The sequence below is a fragment of the Seriola lalandi genome, unplaced genomic scaffold (assembly GCF_002814215.2).
Source record: "Seriola lalandi dorsalis isolate HSWRI2012SDOR001 ecotype SW California unplaced genomic scaffold, Sedor1 jcf7180002054407, whole genome shotgun sequence".
NCBI lineage: Eukaryota > Metazoa > Chordata > Actinopteri > Carangiformes > Carangidae > Seriola > Seriola lalandi.
This window is the reverse complement of record NW_019524960.1, coordinates 113,939-138,455: the sequence shown is the minus strand read 5'-3', so window position 1 is coordinate 138,455 and position 24,517 is coordinate 113,939. Positions and strand designations below refer to the sequence as shown.

Below are 24,517 nucleotides of genomic sequence, written 5' to 3'. Positions count from 1 at the left end.
TGTAGCCAATGCCCCACCAGAGTTATGAATTGCACCTATCAGGGTCCAACTAAATCCTGTGATTAGGGGGAATTTGCCGAAGGGAAAAATGTCTGTCGTTGCAAAGAATGTGGAAAATTCCTAGCAGACAAGCAGCCTTTTGTTGGGAGGGTTTTGGAGAAGGGGGGGTGGGGTGGGGTGCTCTGAAAAGAAAGAAAGGCGCAGACAAATTGGATCGGCTCCATTTAGGAGCCTTTGCTGTTTGAAGTGAAATCTGTTCCCAAGTATCTCAGAGGGAAAGCGGAAGAAAAGTAGAAAAAAAAAAACAAAAAAAAAACGGCAATGCAATATGTCTGCTCAGCCTTTACAAATCTTCCTTTGCTTCTTGGTTATTGAATTTTGCATTTACAGAATAAAAATAAAACCACAAACATGCTTTTGTTTTGTTCAGAGCGTGTTATGTTGGTGAGCTCAGCAAGTCTTTCGTTTCTTGGAACCATTTCATCCAAATGCATGTGGCTGTTTCCCGGTGTGCATGTGTGGCTGCTTTGAAACAGGAAGGACTCTGTGCATGGCACTCAGCTCTGCCTTGTTTTAACAGAGCGTTGCAGATGTTATGAATTAACCTGTAGTGTCTGGAACGGCTCACTTCCTGCCTCATAATAGTGGTAGCAGAAATACTCTAATGCCATAAATGTCCGTATCTATTTAAGGAATTTGAAAGAAGTGCATTGTGAAAGGAAGAGAAAAAAAAAATCCAAGCCATCGCTGCACAAACAGCCCAGACAACACAGGACAGACACGTGACTTCCTGTGTAAAACAAACAGTGAATGAGGGGTGCTTTAAGTCAGTGCTGTCCTTCTACTACTTTACTTTATTTCATTACAATGTACCTGTTTTCCTTTTTATTCTCTAAAATCAATTAACTTGATTATTCCCAAATTTCTTTTAACACTTTTAACTGTGACAAACTTGTACATGATTGTGTCTGACATGTGTCAAATAGTGATGACCTGCAATTCCACCAGGGGAATTCCTGAAGTGGCCTTGAACCAGGTCGACACGACTTTTTTTCCCCATTTTCAAAATTGTTTCCATTTAAAAGGTCCCATATTTTTATTATGTGTATAGTTTTATTTGAAGTGTTGATCCATAAGAAGATATATTTGTGGTTTTAAGAACCAAAAACCATCTCAATGTAGTTTTTCATCTCCTCTCTCAGGCTTCTCTCTGGAACTCTAGTAACAACAAGTCAGTAACTATTTGCCGGTTTTGCAATTGTGGTTTTTGTCGTTAACTAACCAGCATCTAACCAGAGTTAGCAGCCGTTTATCCTAAACATCATGTTGTCGCTATTATATCATGTCTCCTGGACACATGATGCATCCCTGTGTCCCAGAGGATTTGTGTCAGCAAGGTTTTCATATTGAATCACTATTTTGTTGAAGCAATGAATCAAGAGTCCAGAAAAGTCCAAAGAAATACTGTAGTAAAATGTTAAATCATTACAATATGGTGTTGTATAGTATTGCAACTGAGTAAACCCATGTTGAACAGAATGTTATCTCTGTAGCAGCTTTAAACTCCTCTGCTTTTTACATCCTAATCTATGTAGCAGCTCACTGCCATGTTGCTGTAGATGAAGACTCAGAGTGAAATGATTAAACTCCAGAGGCTGCGGCAGAAAAAAAAAGGGGTGGGAGCTGGGGGAGGGAGGCATAGGTGACCTGTAGACATCCGCTAAGGTCCAGGAGAACTCCTGATGTTTGTCGTTGTTGAGCCCCTGTCTGAACAAAGGCCTCTAGTGGCTGGAATTCAACCTTTTAGCCTGGCAGCAGCCACGGCTGGAGGAAGGTGGGGGGTTGAGAATGTAGGGAATGAGGCAAAGCTGCTGCCCACCCCCCAACTCCTTTCAGTGTTTCTCTGTGGTCTTTGAGGTCTCGCTTTCTCTCATTCTTACAAATCGCCCGGGGAAGGAGTACGATACAGCAGCAGCGACCTAAAAATAACTGAATGCACCGCACACTAAAACCAAGTCACTACAAATGTAATTACCCACAACCTTAACAGAAAGTCCTGTCTTCTTCATGCAAGAACAAATGAATGTATGAAATCATGTAAAAGTGATTCTAATTTTTTCTGATTTCTACACGTCCAACATGGCATGACTCTGAACTGAACCAGATTAACCTGAATGAACTGCAACAGAGAGATTAAAGGTCGAAAACAGTCTAAAGGTAGATGTCCATGTGTTGATTATAAAGCAGGTCTAAGTTCTATATTAATACTGTGAACGTATCAAAGCGCTCAGTCCACAGAGAAATGCACACAGCCTGTATTCAGAAACTGAGCCTTAAAACCAGCCGTCAGGACTTCTGTAACTTTGTGATGTCACAACAAAGCAGTTACTGTTCTCAGCCATGCCCCAAGCCCGTCCCACTTGGACCCACCATCCAACCTTACAGGATTTGGGTTCTCTGAGTGTTTACCTGAAATCTGCTATATTTTTATTGGATCACTCAGAAAACAGTCAGCCAATCAGAAGAGAGGCTCAGAGCCTCCTCTCTTCTAATTGGCTGAAAGAAGCCTGAGAGAGGAGACGTAAAACTACATTGAGATGGTTTTTGGTAAACGTATGATAAATATGGAGCTTTGAAGCAAGTCTGTCAAACAACAATATGCTGCCACAATCTCTTCAGGTGAGTCATTCAGAGTCTAGAACAACATGAGGAGAAGCATCTGAGGATCTCAGGGAGCGAGGGGGGGGCATGAGGCACTAAGCAAGCCCCATCAGGTTTTTCAAAAGTTTGTTTCTTTGTTCCAGTTAAAACCCTGAGCTGAGTTTTGAATGAGCTGTAAACAAGATAGAGTTTGTATGTTTTTGTGCAGATCCCAGAGAGAGGGGAGTTAAAATAGTCCAGGTGATGAAGGTGTGGTGAAGGTGATGAAGGCATAAATAACAGGTTTTTAATAGAGAGGAGACTCTCAGGTGCAGAAAACAGGACTGAACCATAGGTTTAATGTGTTTATCTCAGCTGAGGCTGGTGTTAAAGATGACACCAAGCTTCCTGCAAGGTCATGTCACAGAAGGAGACGGTGGACCAATCTGAGACTTAAATATTTGCACTGTCTGGAGCTATGATCTCTGTCTTAGAGGAAATTCTGAGACATCCACTTCTGAATGTCATGAAGGCAGTTTTCATGAGACTACTCAGTAAATACCTTTTGTGCATAACTAAAATAAAATCAGTTTCACCACAAATGAGCAATTTGAAGTTTGAAGTGACAATTATGCTCTGTCTGACTTTATTTACATTTACATTTAATTATTTAGCAGATGCTTTTATCCAAAGAGACGCACAACTGAGCGACATCACTAAAGCTTCAGGGCAGTAGGAGATCTTGGTGTAAGCACTAAGTACTACATCTGTTCAATAAGTGAAGGAGTGCAGGTAAAGTTACAGTAGGAGCTAGTTAGACATGTTGGGGTGTTAGAGGTGTTAGGAGAGGAGGTGCTCTGTGAAGATATAAGTCTTCAATAGATTCTTGAAGATAGAGAGAGAGACGCTCCTGCTCTGATAGACTTTGGTAGCTTGTTCCACCATCAGGGAACCACAGACCAGATCAGTCTGGACTGAGACTGTCTTGTGTGCAGGGATGGCAATGACAGGCCACATTCATTAGAGGAACACAGTGGCTGAGAAGGAGCTGCATGATTGAGTTCAAGCAGATGGAGCAGACCCAGAAGTCTCTCTGCAGGCAGCACTAGTGACTGAATTTGATTCGGGTGGCCATGGGTAGACAGTAGAGGTCGATGAGCAGCGGAGCGACATGTGACCTTTTGGGCTGAATCGAAGACCAGATGTTCGGCCACATTCTGGACCATCTGTAAGAGTTTGACTGTGCATGAAGGGAGGTCCACCAGAAGAGCCCTGCAGTAGTCCAGGAGAGAGATAACCATGGTCTGGACCGAAAGCTGGGTGGAGTACTGAGTCAGGTAAGACCTGATGTTGTCTGATGTTGTATAGAGCGAAGAGATACGGATTCAACATGGTCAGAGGAGGAGAGCTGGCTATCAAACACAACACCAGGTTTTTCTTTGACCTTGGTTGAACTGAAGAGGTGATTTTGATATTGATATCATGATGGAGACACTGATTGGCGAGGGTGACTATAAGAGTTCAGTATTAGAGAGATTTGAAACTGTCCTCCTGTAAAAAAAAAAAATAGCCCATATGTCATCTGTGCAGTAGGTTATTATGAGCCATAGTTAGGTTTTGTTGCTAGGCGACATCTAGTGGTGGTAGTAATTATGACAGGAGCAAAGGGAAAAGTGCGGTGACGTAGTATAGGGGTTAGTTTAGTATAGTGTAGGCTGTGGTGGATGGATGAATATGACACTGAAGAGCGGTGTTCGATTCCCATGTAAAAGTAGCAGTTTTTGTTGTTTCTTCTATCCATGACTGTTCGGCAAACTTAACCACATTGATATTATTGTAACCATGACAATAAAGACACAATCTTTTTTCGAAACCTAACCAAGCCATGACCTGCATTACAGTAACCATGGCAACGAGGGTATGTACGCTGCTCTCGGTACAGTCCACGTGTTTATTATTGTAACCATGACAACCAAGGTCCGGTACACCTGCCACTATTTCAGGAGGAGGGTTGAAAGAAAACGACCCATACGGTCCTCCAGGCCGGAGGTCCCGATGAGAGGTTTAGTTGAAGGTGGCGTGGATATGTCAGACGGACAAGCCAATATTCATGCAGAGAGCGTGGGGTCATCTGGCAGGAACAACATGCTCACCCCCGTCATTTATTAAGGCTTCAGTGACAAAATAAGTTTAAAAACTCATCAGTGATGCAGAGAGAGCAGGAAACACTCATGTAATTAATGTCTAACTCACCGCTGTTCTCAGCAGTGACGCCGCTCTGTCTCATGAACCTGTTCACAAATACCACAGAGCATCGTAATGGTCCAGTCATGTAAGAATACGGTGAGGTCATTCATTTGTATATCTATTTACATTTAGCTCGCACGGTGGCAGATCAGAGGTTTACAAAGTGCACAGTAAAATATACAGACGTGACAGGACAGAGCAGGGACAAACACACACACACACACACACACACACACACACACATACACACACCTTATTCAGAACTTCTGAATGAATAGACATGTTGTATTCCGCTTAGTCTCTTATTTTTATCCAAAATCGTAAATTACATCCTCGTGTTTTGTTCAGAGCTTTTGTCGAGTCTGAGAAAATCCCTGATGACAGTTTCTAGTGTCTGTGTAATATAAGTGAATCCTCTACACATGAATGAACTTCTAAAACATGTTGATGTCTCTTGTCTCAGTAGAGATACAGTTTTAAGACTGTTTCCCCAAGGTGTGTGTGTGTGTGTGTGTGTGTGTGTGTGTGTGTGTGTGTGTGGTAGCAACTACTGTATTGCCACCGTCTGATCAAGATCCAGCAGGTATTTGCCAGTATTTCCATCATAGATCAAACTGGGCTCTTGACATGATGCAGCAGATCTTGAAGCTCCAGTATCAGGTCATCCGTTTGTGAACTCTGACACTTTCCTTCCTTCTAAGGAATGAGAAAAACCACACTTCTCGGGGGCTGGGGTTTTTTTTCTCCAGGTAATTAAAAAAAAGTGCAGTTATCAGACTCTGAGATATCTGCTATCACACAGCTCTGGATATCCTGGAATCCGGCCAGTTAGGCCGCAGTAGACAGCTGAGCTATCTAGGTCAGCAAGACATAAAATCCTGGATGGCAGCAAAGTTTCTCCAGCTCAGTGAGAACAAATCACAAGTTACATTACTTTGACCTCAGCATCTAACTAACATTATTATCCCTAATCTTGACAGAGCACATGATGAAAATCTCGGGAGCTTGAGTCATCTACGCACTGGGTAAAACTCAAATCAATTCACTCTACACAGGACCTGAACAAAGGTACTCATGCCTTTGTATCTTCCTGCTTTGTTTATTGTAACTCTTTATACTTTGGTATCACTCACTCTTCTTAATCCTGCTTCCAACCAGTTCAAATGTTGCTGCAAGAGCATTAACAGGTTCCAAAAAGGGACCACATCATTCCCATCCTCACCTCCCTGAACTGACTTCTGATCAGACCCGAGATCTTATGATCAGAGGCATCTGTCCGGCAGGGTTTTCTCACTGCCATCTGATTCTCCCCTTCTATTGAGATTTTACTTGTTAGCCTTTAACTATGCCTATCTCAACCTGCTCAGGTATTACTTGCTGAACTCTTTGTAGATCTGTGCTGTCTGTGTGTGTCTCCATGTGCCTTCATTAATATTTTTTTCTTTACTTTGTTCTTACTCTTTCTTTTCTGAAGACCTACAGGGAACCACAGTCCATCGGCAGAAAATGACAATGAATATTTCGAATCAAATGATGGACTTGAAATAACAGCTACATACAGCCATGTAGGTAAATTAACACTAAATACAAAGTACCACTGAGGCTGATGGAAATGTGATTATAGTTTTAAGGGTATTTGTATTAGACAAATTATTTTTTGACCTGATGATTGTTCTTCATGAAAGGTCAGGAGATCTCTTTGACATATTCTGCAATCTTTTGTGATTCTGTGCATTTTGCAGTCTAAATACTGTACATATAGTGTTTGGGACAAAATAATCTTAAACTAAAGTCCACTTATTAGTTGGTTAGTTTTAGTTATTAGTTTTTTCTTCAACTTTTTTCAAGGAGTTAAGAGTAGCAATGAAAATCCCATCCTTCAGACCAGGACACTGCTACACTGACAAAGGCCACCAGAAGCATCCCATTGACACGTCTAACAAGTCACAAGGAGTCAGCACTGACCACAATTCATTCATCACTGTTGCAAGAGACATTGCTTGCGTTGTTTCATGATGTAAATATGTAGCTTTAGACAACCGAACCATCTCCATTACAGAGCAAACTCCATTTATTGATTAACGTTGATATTCAGTTTAAAGCAGGTAGGTGAAGGTTGAATTTGGATAATTTTGTTGAACTGAAATTTCAAAACGTCATCGATGAGTTTTCACGCTCCAGAACATATTGCACTAATGATTCAGATTCAGCTTTATTGTCTGTGCACCGCAGCCCTGATTCAACCCCTGACTCACTCTGGATCTGTTGCCCAGAGTCCCTTGAAGCCAAGTTCCATATTTTCTCTGCGAGATGTGCCAAGGCTATAAAAAGCTTTTTAATGTCTGACACCGATCACAATAGCACAATTACGCCTGCTTTACACATGCACACATCCAAAGGGAAGAAGTTCTTAAGATGCTTCTAGTTTCTGAGGACCTTCCCGATCTCTTCTCCACTTCTTCAAAGCTGCCGGACAAACTGGTAATTAAGGTGCTCATCAACTCTGCCAGACTTTCCTGCTTTTCTTCTCCCCTGAGCTCTGATTCCATAGCTTGGCACCTGCCTCCACTCTGACCCGAAGCCAAGAGCAGCAAAGCCTGAAGTGAGATGGGAGTGTACCTCTCCCCTTCACACTACATCAACTCCCCTAACACATACCCATGCTACAGCCCTGGTGCTTCCTTGCCCATTCACTTCATTTCCGCACCTTTAATGCAGAGGGCATTAGTCTCACAGTAGACTCCATTTAACACGAGGGTTTGCATTGACACAGAAAGGGGAGATGGGTGTGAGTGTGTCCTGGATACTTCGGATGTGACTGCAGAGAATCGAACACAAAGGGGCAGCTGTGTGGAAGGCAGAAGGACAGACTGAGGGCAGCGAAACAGTTTGGCTTCCAAACCCTGGTTGACCAGAGGAAAGGGCAGAGCACAAATAGAAAAGGAATATATAACACATACAAATGGTGCGATTCCCGCTTGGCATTTGTTGGAACGTCGATACGTAAATCGTCTTTGTTTCGTTTCGTGCTGTACTGGTGCCATTCAGTGAGTTCAGCAACCGTCTCAGTGTGATTTAACATGAACTGTATCAACACTATCATTAATTTTGTACCACACTCTGTGAAATATTCAATTATTATTAGCAATGATCTAATTCCAGCATTAAAAAGTTGAGGTATTTTTACACAAAAACAACTAGGATGACACTCAGTAGAGCGTGTACCTCCGCCAAGGCCGAACTATCCTACATATCTGTCCACCAGCACCAACATTATTAACCGGATTGGCACCCAATTTCAATGGGTTCGTCCCTGGTCGATGCCTCACCTCTCCACCAAGTTTGGTGCAAATCGATCCAGTGCTTTTTGCTTAATTCTACTTACAACAAAACAAATAAACAAACAGGTGAAACCTCCTTGGTGAGACACAGTGGTGGGTTACTTCAAATTATTGGAAATTATCTGGCATACCTATGAAATGATACATGATTAGAAAAGAGTGCAGCACAGAGTAAATAGTGGGAATAGTAATAAAGAGCAAAATTTAAATGTTACATCTATCAGCCTAAACAGTGTAATCAGTAGCCAAGGGCAGCTGACTGCTCAACACTGGGAACATCCACAATTACTGAGTTGCTCAAAGGTGTTCAGCCAGAACAAAGCACAGTTGTGTTTTTACGGACTGTTTATTGAGGCTATTTTCCCATCTCAGCCAATGGTAAATAATTATTTACCCGATTTATCGCTCTCTTTGAGCCTATGGGTAATTCCTTTCATGTAGACAGTCAATGTTCCTCTTCCGCATGTCCGTGTGAGGCCTGATCCTGTTAAACAGTGCCAGCGAAAAAACAAAAATCTTCATCTTCCAGGAATCCTAAAAAGGCCTTCAGCCTCTCTGAGATATGAGATGGCAGCTAAAGCCAAGCCAAGATCCGAAACAAATCCCGGGGTGTGTGATGCACATAGCAGTGGACGTAGAGCGTTTTCTATAGGTATCCATTACCTTACGCCGCACTCCACCTGTGCCTCAAAGGCTTGGCCGATGAGTCCAGTCTCCTGTACCTCAGGGGGGACAATGCCTCTCCTAAGGGATGTTGCGAGTCTGTCAGCGTTTACATAATGAATAGGCATGAAGTTGAATAGATATGACAAAGGAAGTAAGTAAGAAAGGTTCTCTTTTCATAATTTGTGTGAACTGACCTTTCGTCATTGGCTAATGGGTTGATCAGATTCAAAGTAAGATTGCTCAGAGTGCTAGAGTGAGGGTGGAAATTATAAGAACACTTTTCCCACATTCATACAAACACAAGGTGTTACATTGTGTAGAACAAGGCCATTGGTTTGGATGGTGAGAACTTTCCTGGGCCTGAATTTCTTCCAAGTTTTGCACACAGTTGACAGTTGACACGCATCCAACGATTTCTCTAATAAAAGAATGAAGATATTTACTTCATGTTCATCTCTAAAAATGCACGAGAAAACTCATCAGTGGACCTTTAACTAGAGCAGACTCAGTACAGTTAAGGGACTAAGAGCAATTGACCTCAATTATATAAAACACATAGGTCTCCAGGTACAGCTGTTGTATTTCCTTGCCAGTAACTTCATTATGACGTCGCACTATAGGCTGCCTGGGGATGCCAAAGCTTTACTGTAACATAGCAGCTAACAGGGACAGAGAGGTTAGCTTGCCTGTAAAGCAACCAACACATTAAATCCAAAGGACAGCAGCCATTTGGCAGAAGAAAAGGCGAACTGTTGTGCGCAACTGATGAATGCGATCTTTTGGAGGGCACGAGCAGAGGAAGCTGGTCAGCTGGTCAGCATCTCAGCACCTGCACATAGAGGACAGGACCTGCAGCCAAACAGTGGAGGAGCAAGATGACATACAAATGAGGGACTGACCCTGGATCAGCCAGGTCTGACTGACCCCAGCAGTTCCTGCCAGCTGTGTGTTAGTGGTACGGAGAGAGACACAGTGCATGACTTTTAATAACCCAAATACAAACCCCAGTCTCAGAGGCACACCACCAGGTCACTTACCTCACCTCCTATTCACTTGCTTTAAAAGTCCCATATATTACATTTCTCCTGTGTTTTATTTGAAGTGTTGATCCATAAGAAGATATATTTTGGGTTTTAAGAACCAAAAACCATCTCAATGTAGTTTTACATCTCCTCTCTCAGGCTTCTCTCTGGAGCTGTAGTAAGAATAGGTCAGTGAGCCAATCAGAAGAGAGGAGGCTCTGAGTTAAAGGAAGTCCTGACGGCTGATTTTAAGGCTCAGTTTCTGAATACAGGCTGTGTGCATTTCTCTGTGGACTGAGGCTTTGATACTTTCACAGTATTAATATAGAACCTAGACCTGCTTTATAATCAAACTACACATGGACATCTACCTTTAGTCTATACGGTACCTTTAATAGGTGGAGGGAGGGGTTTGTGATGGATGTAGTTATACTTATATAAGTAAAAGTATTTACTCTAGGGGAGCGGTCCAGGATCAACACTGCCTCTCACTCAATCTTTCCTGGGAACACTGTTTGCATGTATGAGATCACGTATTTGTTGTTATTCTAGTATTGTAGTAATGTTGGAGCTGAAAAGCATTTTCTTGAATCCAAATCCAGAATCAAATACACTGGATGAATCCATTGGACTGGACTGGGTGCACACTATGGATGCACAACTACCTGAGGACCAGTAAGGGTTCAAGAGCAGCTGTCTAAGTTACTTATAGGACAATGTTGATTAACTAAGGCCAAATGCAAACACTGAATCCAGGAAGAGTAGCTGCTACCTCGGCTGTAGCTAATGGGGATCCACTCATCCTGTCCTTGTCTTCTAAAAGCTCATCATCTGCGCTCAACTGCCAAAACAAAACCAGCACTGTCTCGTCATTCTCTTTGGTTCGGTTACTTGAGTAAAAATATACACTCAGTTGACAGTTTATTAGGAACACCTAGCTAAAACTAATGTAGTCTAATACAACAGTCCTGCAGTAAATCCTCCTTCATGAAACTTATAATGTTCATTTCCACTGATGTTATAGAGAGGTGTCGATTCAACTCTATGATCATTTTGGAGAATGTAGTGTGAAGTGGTGTTGAACTGTATTATACCTGACTTTGACCCTGTGGGACTAACAGGAAAACCACTGCCTGCTGGTAGACATTCCTGTAGGTGTGCATACAATTCATTTCAACACATGCAACACCATGCCCCTGCCCCTCCCATCATGTTTTAGGGGGATACAAACAGAAGGTGTAATGTTGCCATAGAAACATAAGTAGGTAGACAATTATGAGGCAAGAGCTAAAGGTTTAAGGTCAGGTTGTCATTTTCTGAAGTAAATCTGAATTAAGAGGGATTAAAAACTTTGCTCTTTGACATTTAATTTTCTAAATCACGCAACTGTCACTGCTGCATTGATGATGAATCCTTTAATGATGAGCTGTGGTTAAAGTCAACAATAAGAGCAGCAGCTAAAGAGAGTAATTATCCTGCTGACAGATCACCGCGCTAGTTAAACATTTTCTCATCCACACACATCAGATACGGCCGGGAGCAGCTTCGATTGTCAACTGTGTTAGAAAGATACAATCTACAGCACACAACTGGCTGGTTTATAGTGCGGCCTGTGTGTGTAGTTCTGCCAGGCAAGACATAAAGCAAACGGAGGGAGCTGTGTCGGTGTGTAGGTGTGTGTACTTGGGACGTGCAGTAAACCTCAACTGCTTCATCGTTCGGTCCAAGGGTTCAGTGGCTGCCGGCAGCCGAGTGGAGAAATAGATTTGATGGAGCTGCTGCGCTGACAAAGCAGCTGTGAGGCTGCATCTGATAAAATCTTCAATATTACAGTTATTCCCAAAGATAGATTCCAGACAGGAGATCGCTCCAGTGTTTTAACCCATTCACCACAAATCCTTTGTATTATTGTCAACCATTTTACAAAGCATGCCGTGAAGCTGTGTTCCCCTGTGCCAGGGAGATGCACTTCTTGGGATGTGTTGTATAAGCTATAACCAAGCAGCAAATGAAGTTAACACTGAAGTGCTAAAAACTACAGTTCCTCTAATGACCACTAGAGTCTGGCTCCAACAGTGAGTCAATCCCCATAGACTCCCGTGTTAAAATGTCCAACTTTACAGCAGAAATAAACATGTTTACAGCCTGGTACAAAAACTGTTTTGGTCTCTAGAGGTAATTTCCTCCTTCATGACAACTGTTTATAAAACTCACCTGTTTACATTTTATCAAAGTTTATTCAAGTTATGAATAATTGCCCCTCTTCTTTGTCCATTTTTGGATTAGCTGGGAGTTAGGGGCAGAATCAAGTACTGCCAAGATGGCGATGGGGGAGCGGCTCACTCTAAGCTTCAAAACCGTTCTTCAAAAAACCAGTGGATGATGTCTACGTCCATCTTTATATACGGTCTATTGGTGCAACACATATTATCAGGGTGGAAACTATTTTCATATTTTGTCACAACATGAGGTAAACAGTAGAGAAACAGCAAAGTAATCTACTAGATTGCACAACGCAGTGTCTTGCCCAACAACGAACAGTGTTGCAACAAAAACTGAGCCTGATCTAAGTCTTTGTCGGACGACCCTGTGTTGTTTAGAATTAGGTCAAATTCAATTCAACATGACACAGATACTGTAATTTTGAAAAACAAGAAAAAAGAATGTGTTTCCAACCAATAGATATTGTCATTGGTTGTGAGGGATTGTGGGTGGGTACACCTGGGGTCCCATTAGCATCGTAGCCCTGAGAGCTCAACGCACCGCATCTTCAGAAAACATATGCAAACAGACAAAACACAAACAAATTCAGAAAACATCTTCATCCCAGCCAGGTTGTTCTTTTTGTTCTGTCCCATGGAAACACTTCCGTTGGCATTTGTGCTACTTGCAGCGTGATTCTTGTGTTATTTGCGTGTGTCTTCTTCAGTTGCAGTGCGTTCAGGGACACCGTACATTAGCGTTTTAGTAAATAGTACAAAAAATGTGTGATAATGCAATAAAATTTATGACTACAGTATTGGTTATGATATCTATACACACTTACTGAGCACTTTATTATGAAGACCTGTGCACCTGCTTATTCATGCAATTATACAATCAGCCAGTCACGTGCATTCATCAGCAGTACAATCAGGAGCCTCAGTTAATGTTCACATCAACTTTGACGTTTGGCTTGATGGTACAATGTCCCTTTAAATTTGGCAAAGCTATACTGAGGAAGGTGCTTTATATGAAATAGTTTGTTGTATGCACAGGTTGCAAAGCATGCAGGGATTAATATTTGCTTCAACAGTGCAGGTCACCTGGTTTGCCTGCTCTTGTAACTCTCAAAAATGCCCATGGCTTTCTGCTGTGACCTACTGGGAGTCACTCCAAAGACATTAGACTTGACGTAAAGCCTGAACCGCCATCCTGGCAGCTGTAGGCCTGCTGCTGAAGAAGGCCATGAAGGCGGAGGATTCAATGCCCTGCATGTGAACAAAGCAGCTAATTTACTTTGCTGCAGATTTTAAAGCCGCCACATGGAGCTAACAAGTCCCAGCATGAGCTCGCACCAGTAAACCAGCAGAGTGTTGACAGTGGAGAATATACTAAATGTGCAGGGTTGATTCTTGGAACACACCATTCCTTCCAGGAAAATAAATATAAAACACACACTTTATGACCCTGCAGCTCGGTTCTCGGAGGCTTTCCCTTCTTTTTTTTTTTCCGCCCCTCTGGCACATAAAAATGCAGACATGATATATGCATCTCTCCTTGCCCTTCCTGGTGGCACTTCCAAATGCCAGCTGCTTTTCCCTGCATTATCAATCAGCTCTGTTACTCTGGAGCTGATAAACACTGAGGCCTTCAAGCTGTCGGTGGAATTATTTAAGTATTCCTGCGGCCAGCGCGGAGAGTAAACATTTTCTTTAACTGATAACACAAACATTTTGGCGATCTCCCTGAACACACACACACACACACACACACACACACACACATGCAACAACCAGAGAGGAAGCTCTGAATGTGTTCAGGCCATATAATGAAAGTTAATAACAAGTCCATTTCACCCACTGGGAGAATTCTCTCTGCCACAAAGTGCTTTTAAATGATAAGAAACAAGTGTGTTCCTTTTCTCTCGCAGGCTTTTCCCATGCACATTTACCTCCTGTCACAAATAGATTTTATCAACTGACACAGCTCCTTTAGTCACAGCCCTTTCTTGTGTTGTGTACGACACGTGTTCCAGCAGCGCACACAAGCTCAGAGCTTAAGAGAACCACTGACTCACCCATTTCCTGGGTCGTCCTCTGGGTCTTTTCACTCCGGTTGCCTCGGCTTTCTGTGAAGACATAAAAAAAAAAAACTCCTGTGACTTCATGACATACATGACATTACCGTGTTATATACGACATATGATCATCCAAGATTTAAAAAAAAAAAAAAAAAAGTGACATGTACGCATGTAGTTAAGGTGTTTTGAATGTGTTTTTCCTATAGACACCACGTTACAAGATGGCAGTCCATTCATTCCTCTGAAAGCGCGTAGCCTGGGGTATTGTCCTTTTGGAAACATTAGAAGAGTGGTTCTCAAAGTGTGGTCCCAGGGGTCCTTGAGGGGCTTCCTGGGGGACTCATTTATTTTCACATCCATAAGTAACAGAGTGACATGGTCATGAGTTTCAAACACTTTCTGTAATAAAACACTGAATAGCAAAAATCCTGTCAGATAGGTTCCATTGTGTCACTTTAGGGGTCCTTGACGTGAAAAAGTTTGAGAACCACTGCGTTAGAACATGAGAGCATGAATTCAATAAAAAATGATTTACTGATAGTGATCTTTACCAGAACTAATGGATCAAATTCTGATCAAGCAAATGGTCAAATCAAGGTGTTAGTGGTGCTGCACTTTGCACCTCACAGTCTTCACAGTCGCCCATGAGTCTGTTGGTCTTAAACTGAGGTGTGGTCAGGCACATTGATATGTTGAAGCAGCAGAAAGCGTTTTTGCAATCGATCAACAAAAACCTGGTCTGAAGTCAGTGATGCAGTATTTCACTTTTATTTAAAAGCCTCCCTCTGATGAAAGTCAAGTGTTTCACCTTGTTACCATCCATATGATGAGTGAAATAATCATCTACACCATGACTGAGTGTTTCCACCTTGAACTGCAGTGAACCAATGACAGTCTCATAAACAATCCAACCAATCCTGTCAACTTGTGGGGACGGGGGGCGGGGCTAAATAAACCTGAAACCTTGTCAGCACAGAGAGAGTTAGCATTAGCACAACCACTAACACTGTGTCAGCCACTGCCAGTTACAAGCTAACAAACAACATGAACAAATAAAAGATGCTAACTACGCTAACCGTTCTGATACGTCTGCGAGTCTCTGGTTCTGGTCTCAACCGACTCCTCATCTGAGTCTGGGTCTGACTGAGGCTCAAACATGTTTCCTCCTCTGACCATCTTGATACTCTCTGCTCTTTCACCTGTCCACCTGGAGCAAGCAGGTGGTGGGCGGGGCATAAGGCCTGATCCAGATTTCTCAACCAGGAAGTAAAAGGAGATGAGCTTTAGATCCAGTTCTTGTGTGTGAAAAACATGTTTAACTAAATATGAATCCTAGCAGAGGATTTTTACAGTGTTTAAAACAAGTCTAAAGGATCTTTAAGGACGAATTATCAAGAGAGTAATATGCACAATGTGCATCCTACACTCTGCCTGTTACACACAAGCAGAGTGTGCCACCATGTTTCTCATCACCTGAGCTAAATTTGTGCACAGTTTGTGTCAGGACTGGACTCACTGGTCAGTCACAATATGCGATCAACTGACTGCAAATAGAATCTAACTCTGTGTGAGACACTGTGCCATTATAATAGCAATCCACCAAGCTGCAGCACACCTGGCTTTTAAAGAGAATGGGAGATGCGCCCTGATTGGGTTATTAGATGTTACACCCAAAACACTCCCATGAATAATTAAGAGACTGAGTGCAACCATTTTGAACCATGCGCCTGGAGCGTCTGTCTTTTCCATCGTTAAAATAGCAAAACTGACATGGACACGCCCTGAATGCATTAAAATAGAGCCCAAAAAGCAGCTTCACCGTGGCCATTACGTTAATATGCCAGCTCAGGACACTTTCCCTGAGCTTCATTTTCCATGGCTTCTACATCTTATCTTATTTTCATATCTTTGGTCATTGTTTCTATCAGTTAGAATAACAGTGGAGTCACTAGGTTATTTTCTGACATCTGGGAACGCGGTGAGATCACTACAACAAAGCCCTAAAGGTGAAGAAACGTGAGCAGTCCAACAATCAGACATGTTGGACACAAACCAACAGTTTATCCCTCTGTGTGCACAAAACTGCAAGAAACTGAGCTCTGCAAAAAGTGGGTGCGTAAACTGTGACGGATTTTTAAAACAGACAGTTTGTGTAACAAATGTACAGATCACTTTAGTTACCTCCTCCAGATAAGTTTGACTAACCTTGGGGTTTGTTTTCAACCCGTCTGACCATCTGACTCCTCTTGTTACTTGACCTCAGGTATTAGCTGGAGTACAGTATTATCATGGCTGATAGAAATGATGTCCAAAAGTACAAAAGTAAAACAAATAAAATTTCAACAAACCAGAATTTTTGCTATAACAATAAATGAAGTATTCAAGTAAGTAAATACCCACGAGAGCATCAAATGTGTATTAATCCGCCCTTGAAAATAGTTCCAAACAAATAAACTATTTCTTCCTGTTTGAGTAACATTTGCTAAAAACTACAGTGGTCAGGTGTTTTAAGAAATTATTGAGCATTTTAAACAAATTACTTACAGGAGGAACCAACATGTATATTTTATTCCTCTGTGCCATAAAGGTCCATTGTTGTCCTAAAACTATCAGAGACATCCACACTGTTGCACTGGGTGACGTGTTCCTTCATCACCATGAATACTGGAATACTAGAGCATTACATAGTCCCCAACAAATGTGCTATTTCCTCCTCTTTGAGTAATGTTTGTTAAAAACTACAATGCCCGCTGTTTCAGGAAACTACTGAGCCTTTTGTTACAAATGCCATTTTTAAAGATTTCCGTCTTCAGAGGGAAGAACCAATGGGCTTGGAGCTGAGTGTCACAGAGAGGGTAGAATAAACAGAATTCACTAGATTCCACTGAAGGGAGGTTGATTTTAGTCCATTCTAATGTGTAATTGTTGAACCAGCAGTGACTGAATTGTTTTCCTGCTGTCCCACGCTGAGCAGCAGAATGTGAAGGAGGTGAGCATGGATGTTCCCCATGTGGCTCCATGGCTGTCAGTCTTCTGATCTGTTAGGTTTCTCCATCAATATCGATCCAGTCATTTCAATTTGGATACACTAAGATTCTACCGGTGAAATACTACTCTGCTAAGAAAGTTAAGAAACCTGTGATGTCACTGAGATTTCTTGGCAGTGGTTGGGATGCAGTATTACTGATACAGTACTGGTGTACTACGAATCACAAACTGTATGCTTTACATTACTGCTAACAATCTTGGAAAGCACAACATCGTGTTGACTATAACTTGTACGATTTTGACAAAGTGATATAATTGTTGCCGGTAGCGTAATGCAGCACAAACATTTTAAAACAGTTTTAACTGCATAACCATGCAACGATAGCGTAACACAGCCCTGACTATAATGGCGACCAGTCACCTCTATTTCAACCCAATTACATTTCTTATTAAGGAGATGAATGACTTGATTTTTGTGGGAGTTGGGAGAGATTTGACCCTGCAGACTGTCCAGCACTCCCAAAAGGCAAAGCCCTGCAGTCACCGGCAATTAACAAGACCAGACCAGTGTCAATAATTCATCAGATATATCCAGGCTCCATGGCTCCTGGCTGGGAGTCAGGTGAAATCTTAGTCAAATTGCTGAGCTGCAATGAATTTTGCAGACGATGACCAGCAAAAGGCCTGTATCAGTGATATGGTGGTGTTAGGGCATGTGTGTAGCTTTGGTTCAGTTAACAACACCAGCTCCTTTGTCAGCCTGACACTGAGTACAAGCCGCCCAGGCCGGTCACATGGCAGGTGGAGTTTTTCAATTTCTCACCATCAGCATTTTATAGGTGTAAAAACATCCAGCTGAAGGTTTGAAGAGGTCCATGCATCTCTGAAAGTCTGCACTAAACTGGCCTCCTGCTATCCAAGCAGCTTATTACAGACCCATAGATAGGTAACCTCAAGCCGCGTCAGAGGTTATGACAGAAGTAAAGGAGGAAGTCAGGTGACCTTGTATGTAGAGCGACAAAGTCCACACTAGGAGGGGGTTGGGGTTGATGGATGAGTCGACTCCTGTTTAGTTGTGGTCAATGTTGTTTCTTTTATCCATGACCGTTCCATAACCATAACCATAACCATATGATTATCTTTGTAACCATGACGACGAAGGTCTTTGACCGTAAGGAGGTACTTATTTTAACCCAAACCATGATCTTTGCAGAGACCTTTTTTGTGCCTAAATATGACTAAGCAGTTTTTATGCCTTAACCCAACCAAACCATGACCTTTCCACAACCTTAACTACGTGTTTATTATTGTTACCACGACAACGAAGGTCCAGTACACCTGCCATTAGTGCGTTCCTATGCGTTGTATCCAAGGTTAGGGACAATCAGCCTACTGGAGGACTTGTTGTCATGCACTGATGACATACTGAACATTTGCCTTGATTCAGCTAAAGGTTTGAAGAGGTCAATGTATCTCTGATCATTCCATTACTGCATGTCTATCCTTGTAACCATGACGATGAAGGCCTTTGACCGTAAGGAAAGTAGTTATTTTAACCAAAACCATGATCTTTTCTGAGACCTTTTTTGTGAGTAAATATAACTAAGAAGTTTTTACCCAAGTCTTAACCCAACCAAGCCATGACCATTCCACGTCACTGAACGTGTTTATTCTTGTTACTCATTGGACCTTAGCATGCAGTCATCTTTTCTTCAATAGCACCTAGTCTTTGATCTGCATTGACCAGACAATTCTTGCTGATCATTTAAACAAACTTTATTTTGAAAAATCTGTTACTTTTGTCATTAAATGAAAGGACTAACTATCAGGTTGTGTCAAACAGGAGCAATAGCAGGTTAGGACCCTACAATTTAAGAGAAGAGTAACCATATAAAGCTACAACAAAATGATGATGACAAATCCTGTGATGTTCATTAGCAGGTCTTTATCATGATACATTGCCGGCTATCCAATCTGTGTACTGTAATCCCAGTTCTCTGTTTGGGATGATGCATTTTTAATGTGGAGATTTAATGGTCTGAAAGACAACACCCTGTTCAATTAATCATCAGAGTGTTTTAAATGTCTGAGCAGAGAGATGCAGCATGTCTGCAGAAGCCCTGAATTCGCAGGGATCTCAAGAAGGAACCTGCCATAAATTCCCATAAATGACCTTTCACAAGAAACTAGCAGCCAGAGCCAAAGTGAAACTAAACTGTGGCAGGATAATCTTTCTCTTTTTCCACGTAGTGTTGGTTTCACCAAACGACTCTACTACTACTACTAGTCTTAAAAGCCATTAAAAATGTGTTCTTATTTATTCATTATGGTTTTGGAGGAAACTACAGCAGCTGAATAACTCGATCCTGTTATTTTATACTAACAGTATAAAAGTCCTGCAAAGAAAAGGTCAAAAAAGTCATTTATAACTGCTTTTTTAAGTGACCCATATGAGTCTTTTCTCATTAACACCATTCCAACCTTTTTCATCACATTTAAAAGAAGAACTACTTAGTTAAATGAATGACTGTAGTCATGGTTAAAGAAACCAAACACTGACTCAGACTTGGTAGGAAATTGGAAGCAAAGACTTGCTGATGCATCCATCAACTCCAAACTCCACCTAACAAAGTTTTTGGACAGTATGGAAATGTCAAAACAAACAAAAATTATAATTCATGCTGCCACTTAAGGTCTTTAGGCATATAAACAAACCATTTATTTTTTTGGTGGGAAGGACAGTGTCACGAGGTTTCAAAGCCGGGCTACTGCTCTTCCACCGCACAGGCACACACATGCTAGCAACAGCCGAGAGCCCTGCTAGCTCTGTGAGGATCTACTTAAGCAAAGCAGTGTCATTTTCATGTCATGTTGCTGGTGTAATGTCTTTTCTCTGTCTATTGTGCGCCGAAACGAAAACTATGACGTTCTACAGCCACCACACACACGCCACGCAGCCTTGCGGTCCATCTGCGGGACGGGGGACCTGCCCGCAGGCAAGGAAACACAAGCCGGGCTAGCTGTTCGTAGCGACTGAATTTTCAAATTAAAATACATACGTGTAGCATCAATATAATCCGATACAACAATAAATAAATAACAGCGCTGTCTAAACCAATACTCCACATGAACTAAGCAAAAAGTGAGACACAATTTGTAAACAGAAGACAGCATTGACAGCAGGACAAACATCCGAAAGAAGCGTTAAAGCGGCGGAAAGATATGAATCACAACTTCCGGTCAGGACTTTCAGAACAAAATCAGAGCGGACCCAGGATGCAGATCCTGATTGATCTACCCAAAAAAAGATTTGATCTTTTTGCGCCCCTACCTAAACCTGACATTTCCTATGAATAATGCCTTGTTTTTTCAGAGTAAAACCTTGTTGACTATATTTTGTAGTAAGGTGAGTAATACAATTGTTTCTTCTTCCGAGCCGCCACGATATGTGTCAGAGATTGCAGAAGTGACTGATATGGGAAGGGGAAATGAACTTTTAAAGAGTATATGTTACAGGTGTGGGCTGAGCCTGGACTCCTTTCATCTGTAAAGACTAATATCCTCAGTGTTTATTATAACAATGTCAGATGAGATTCGACTGGATTATGGCCAGAGCAGAGTGGTTCATATCTTTGCAAAGAAGTGCTGAGAATGTTTACAGTGGTTCACGGTGGCAGGGGAGCACTAAGGCTGCTATCATCACGGGCCTATCACAGCTTCATCTAACTAATGAACGAAGACACAGGGACGTGCAACACAACCTAAAAGATAGATACTGCTGTGAAATTTCAAAGCTTTTCTCTGGATTACTTTTCCTTTGCCACTTTAACCTTTTTTCATTCATCATCTCTATCTCTCATGCACACCCTAGTACTTATGTGTGTTTCTGTATGTTCACATGTTGGTGTTTGCAGTGGGTTCCTTTTGCTGGAGGATCTTGTTTATTGAGCTATGTTGCTCTTTTAGACTGATGCTATACTAACTATACTTTATACTCTATCAGTAAGAGCCAATAGAAACCTGAGTTTCAGGTCTGATACAGAAAAACACCGTATTTTTAAGGAACATAAATGTGTTTTTCAGTGTAACTTTTTTCCATTTTAAATTCTCAATGTTGTTTAAACACAAGCTGCAAAATACAAGGATTTCGCCCGAGTGAAATGGTTTAAAGAAAGCAAAATTTCAACTTACATCAGAAAGATCTGATCACACAATAAGTAAAGATGTCTGCGAACGTCTAGACGCTCAGTTATCAGTATCAATTTGGACCGAACGATATGCGAAAGAAATCATATCGCGATTGTGATATGAGTCACGATATCAGTTTGAATTGTTTTTGCATTTCATTTTCACTGGTAAAAAATCAAAAAAATTTTTTTGTTTGTTTGGGTCTGAACCAAACAAACTCATCTGTGGTTTGTTGTGACACATTTTACCTTTATCAAAAAAAATGGCAGCTCTTGCCATTTGGATATTGCACTCTGCCATATTGCGATTATGATAATATTTCGATGAATTGTTCAGCTCTAGCACCGATACCAGACCTAGTCAGGACCGTTCACTGATCCTTCCTGAATATTCAGACATCGAGGAAAAACACTTTGATTCTCCATTTGTTTTAAACACAACATTTACAATAGTTTGGTTTGGTCATGGTCATGCTCTCTCTAACAACCGTCCCTCGCATTAGAATTAGACAATTATTTACTACAACGACTTATAGAATCACATGCGATCCAGTACAAAAGTCCAGCAGAGACAAAAAAAAAACATGGGTATTAGTGTGGCTGCAGTCGGTATGTAGCTGTTTTCCTCCATCACACTGAAACATGCTTCTAATATTTTCTTAATCCAACCCCAAGAAACAGAAACACCTGGCGATATAGTGTTATCTAACTCACACCCACCACTACTGCAACTATATCTAAATCCAGTCATCTTCTACTCAGCACTCTCCTGTTAACACTAAGCAGAATTTATAGCAGGGCTGTTGTACTATTAGATTGCACAGGTGAACATGCTGAACAGGTGAAGCGGTACACAAGTGGAGGATGTGAGTTTTCTTTGAAGAGCGCCCGCAAAAAACCCTGCAAGAGTGCGACTCAGTGTGTGTGTGTGTGTGTGTGTGTAACGGAGGTTATGTTGAGGTTGAGGTAAGGTTTGCAGCTCACCTTGCAAACCAAAAGTCAAAGCTTTACATATAAACTTGCTGCAATGACATCATTCACATTTAAAGTGATCTCAGCGACGGAGAACACACAGGCGGATTCATGACAACAACAACAACAACAACAAAAAAGAATCTCTCCTGAGGTCTGTGCTGTGGAGGGTCCCGATTGAGGATGACATTTTAAAAAAATGAAAAGGTGTGTTGATCCCACATGCGTCCGCTCCTCCGCTGTACTGATTATGGACTGTAAGTGGTTATCAAAGGTGTCTGTGTCATTCCTGCTCTGAGGCTCCTCACCTTCTGCGCTGCCTTGGAGGGGCCCTTGTTCTTACTTCCTTTGGGGCGGCCCCTTGGTCGCTTGGGGACAGGCTCTCCACTTGGCTCCTGAGAGAGGGAAGGGAGGACATGAGATGGGTGTCAAGGACAGGAAACAAAGCCTTGAACCCCCCCCCACCACCACCACCCAACCTCTTTGGTCCATGCATGTAGTGGGGACATAAATCTGTGTACAGGACTTCACCGTGGGGACTCCACTTGCTTTTAGGGACAAAAAAGGAACCCAGCCTTCATGGCTTTGGAGGAAGACTGGGTTTAAGGTTAGGATGAGGAGGTTAGGGTTCTGTGCATGGGTGGGGAGGGAATGAATGAGTGGGATTTATTCTACACTTTAAAATTTTCTCACTGAACTTCACACGTCAACATTTCTATTATCAAAACAACCTAAATGCAACGTGATGCAGCTTCTCATCATATATTTTTTTACTCATGCTTTATAATAAACAGCTGCAGGCTGGTGTGCGTCTGAAGGCGAAACTCATGTACAGCCACAGTGTCCAGTTTCTGACACCTTCACGAACTCTGCAGCCTGTGGCGTCAATGGACGTGATTCTGCTGGGAGTGTGACTCATCAATCGACTTGCTAAACGCTTTCACACGAACACTTAAAAGAAAAAGGAAAAAAAAAAAAAGAAAAGCCCCTCAAGTTGTCATGGCGTCTAGTGATTCAACTCACGGAAGATCTGCAGAGTTACATTCATCCCCATACCTTTCCTCTTACTCATGTTGTCAACTGGAGGCACGCGCATTGCTCATGATTTGTACAGAAACATATTGGGCTCACAAAGCGAATGAAAACAGCAGGAACTGTGCTCCGAGCTCCGAGCTCCTCTGCAGACAGAGAGCTGTACCTCACAGGAGCCATGAAGAGCATGAGGGAAGTTATGGAGGACTGCACTCCCTGCTTTAATGTAAATACGGAGCAATCTGTTGCAAAATCAGCTCATTTTCACACGGGCTATGAAACATTTGCACAGTTAGTTGCAAGTAAATGAAATCAGAGCCGCTTCTAAACACGCTGCTGCTGCTTTACAGGAGCGAGGCAAAGCCGAAGTTTAAACCTCAACTCTCCGACTTCAAGTGTCGAGTCTATAGGATTCAAACTGCAGCACATCCTGCATCGTACTTGCAGAAATTAAGTCGTGAAAAGAGATACCATCCTGTCCAGCAGCGAGGCACAAACTCAACACTCACTTTCTGGGGCTTCCTCGGTCTCCCCGGCCTCCTCTTCTGGGGCTCCGCGGCCCCCGTGGGCTCCTGGGAGCCGGAGCTCTCCCCGGCCTCGTCCCCGCGTCCGCTCATGGTTCCCGGCGCTGCGGCTCCTCCGTTCTCCCGGTGAACAGAAAAGACTTCAAAAGAGAAAGAAAGGATAGAGGGAGGGAGCCGACGACGATAGTTTCAGTGGCACTTTCACAGGTCCGCTGTCTTCTCGTGAGTCCTCCACAGGCGGGACGACTGGCGGCTTTGAAGCTGATAAAGTGAAGCCAGGGAGCAGCTGGAAGGTTTGGCTCAGTGAGCATAAGACAGGACACCGGGGACATCGGACTCTGAGAAGCCGAGCAGCTCCGACTGAAACTCGGCTACAGCACCCCCGCGGCACCGGGCAGGACCATGCAGCAGCAGCGGCGGCGGCAGCAGCAGCGAGGCGTGACAGCTCAGTCCGGATCGTCTGGGAAGTGTGGGCATAATAACCACATCCACACTACTCCAGAACCAGGCTCCACTCAATAAGGATGGAGTTAAAAAAAAAAAAAAAAAAAAAAAAAAAGAAGAAGAAGAAGAAAAAGGAAAGAAATCACCTCTCTCCTGTGGGTGGATAATACAG

General features: G+C 42.4%; 1 protein-coding gene across 1 annotated transcript in view; it reads right to left on the bottom strand.

Annotated features, from left to right (window-relative positions):
- hmga2 (high mobility group AT-hook 2) overlaps positions 1-24,504 on the bottom strand; it is a 51,900-nt gene extending 27,396 nt beyond the window's left edge. Inside the window, exons 1-3 of the mRNA XM_023409760.2 lie at positions 23,887-24,504; positions 22,654-22,740; positions 14,196-14,246 (exon numbers count right to left, since the gene is read on the bottom strand). Coding sequence (XP_023265528.1) covers positions 14,196-14,246; positions 22,654-22,740; positions 23,887-23,994 — 246 coding nt within the window. The 5' untranslated portion in view covers positions 23,995-24,504. The remainder of the gene's footprint in view (positions 1-14,195; positions 14,247-22,653; positions 22,741-23,886) is intronic.
- Between the last annotated feature and the right edge of the window lie 13 nt (positions 24,505-24,517).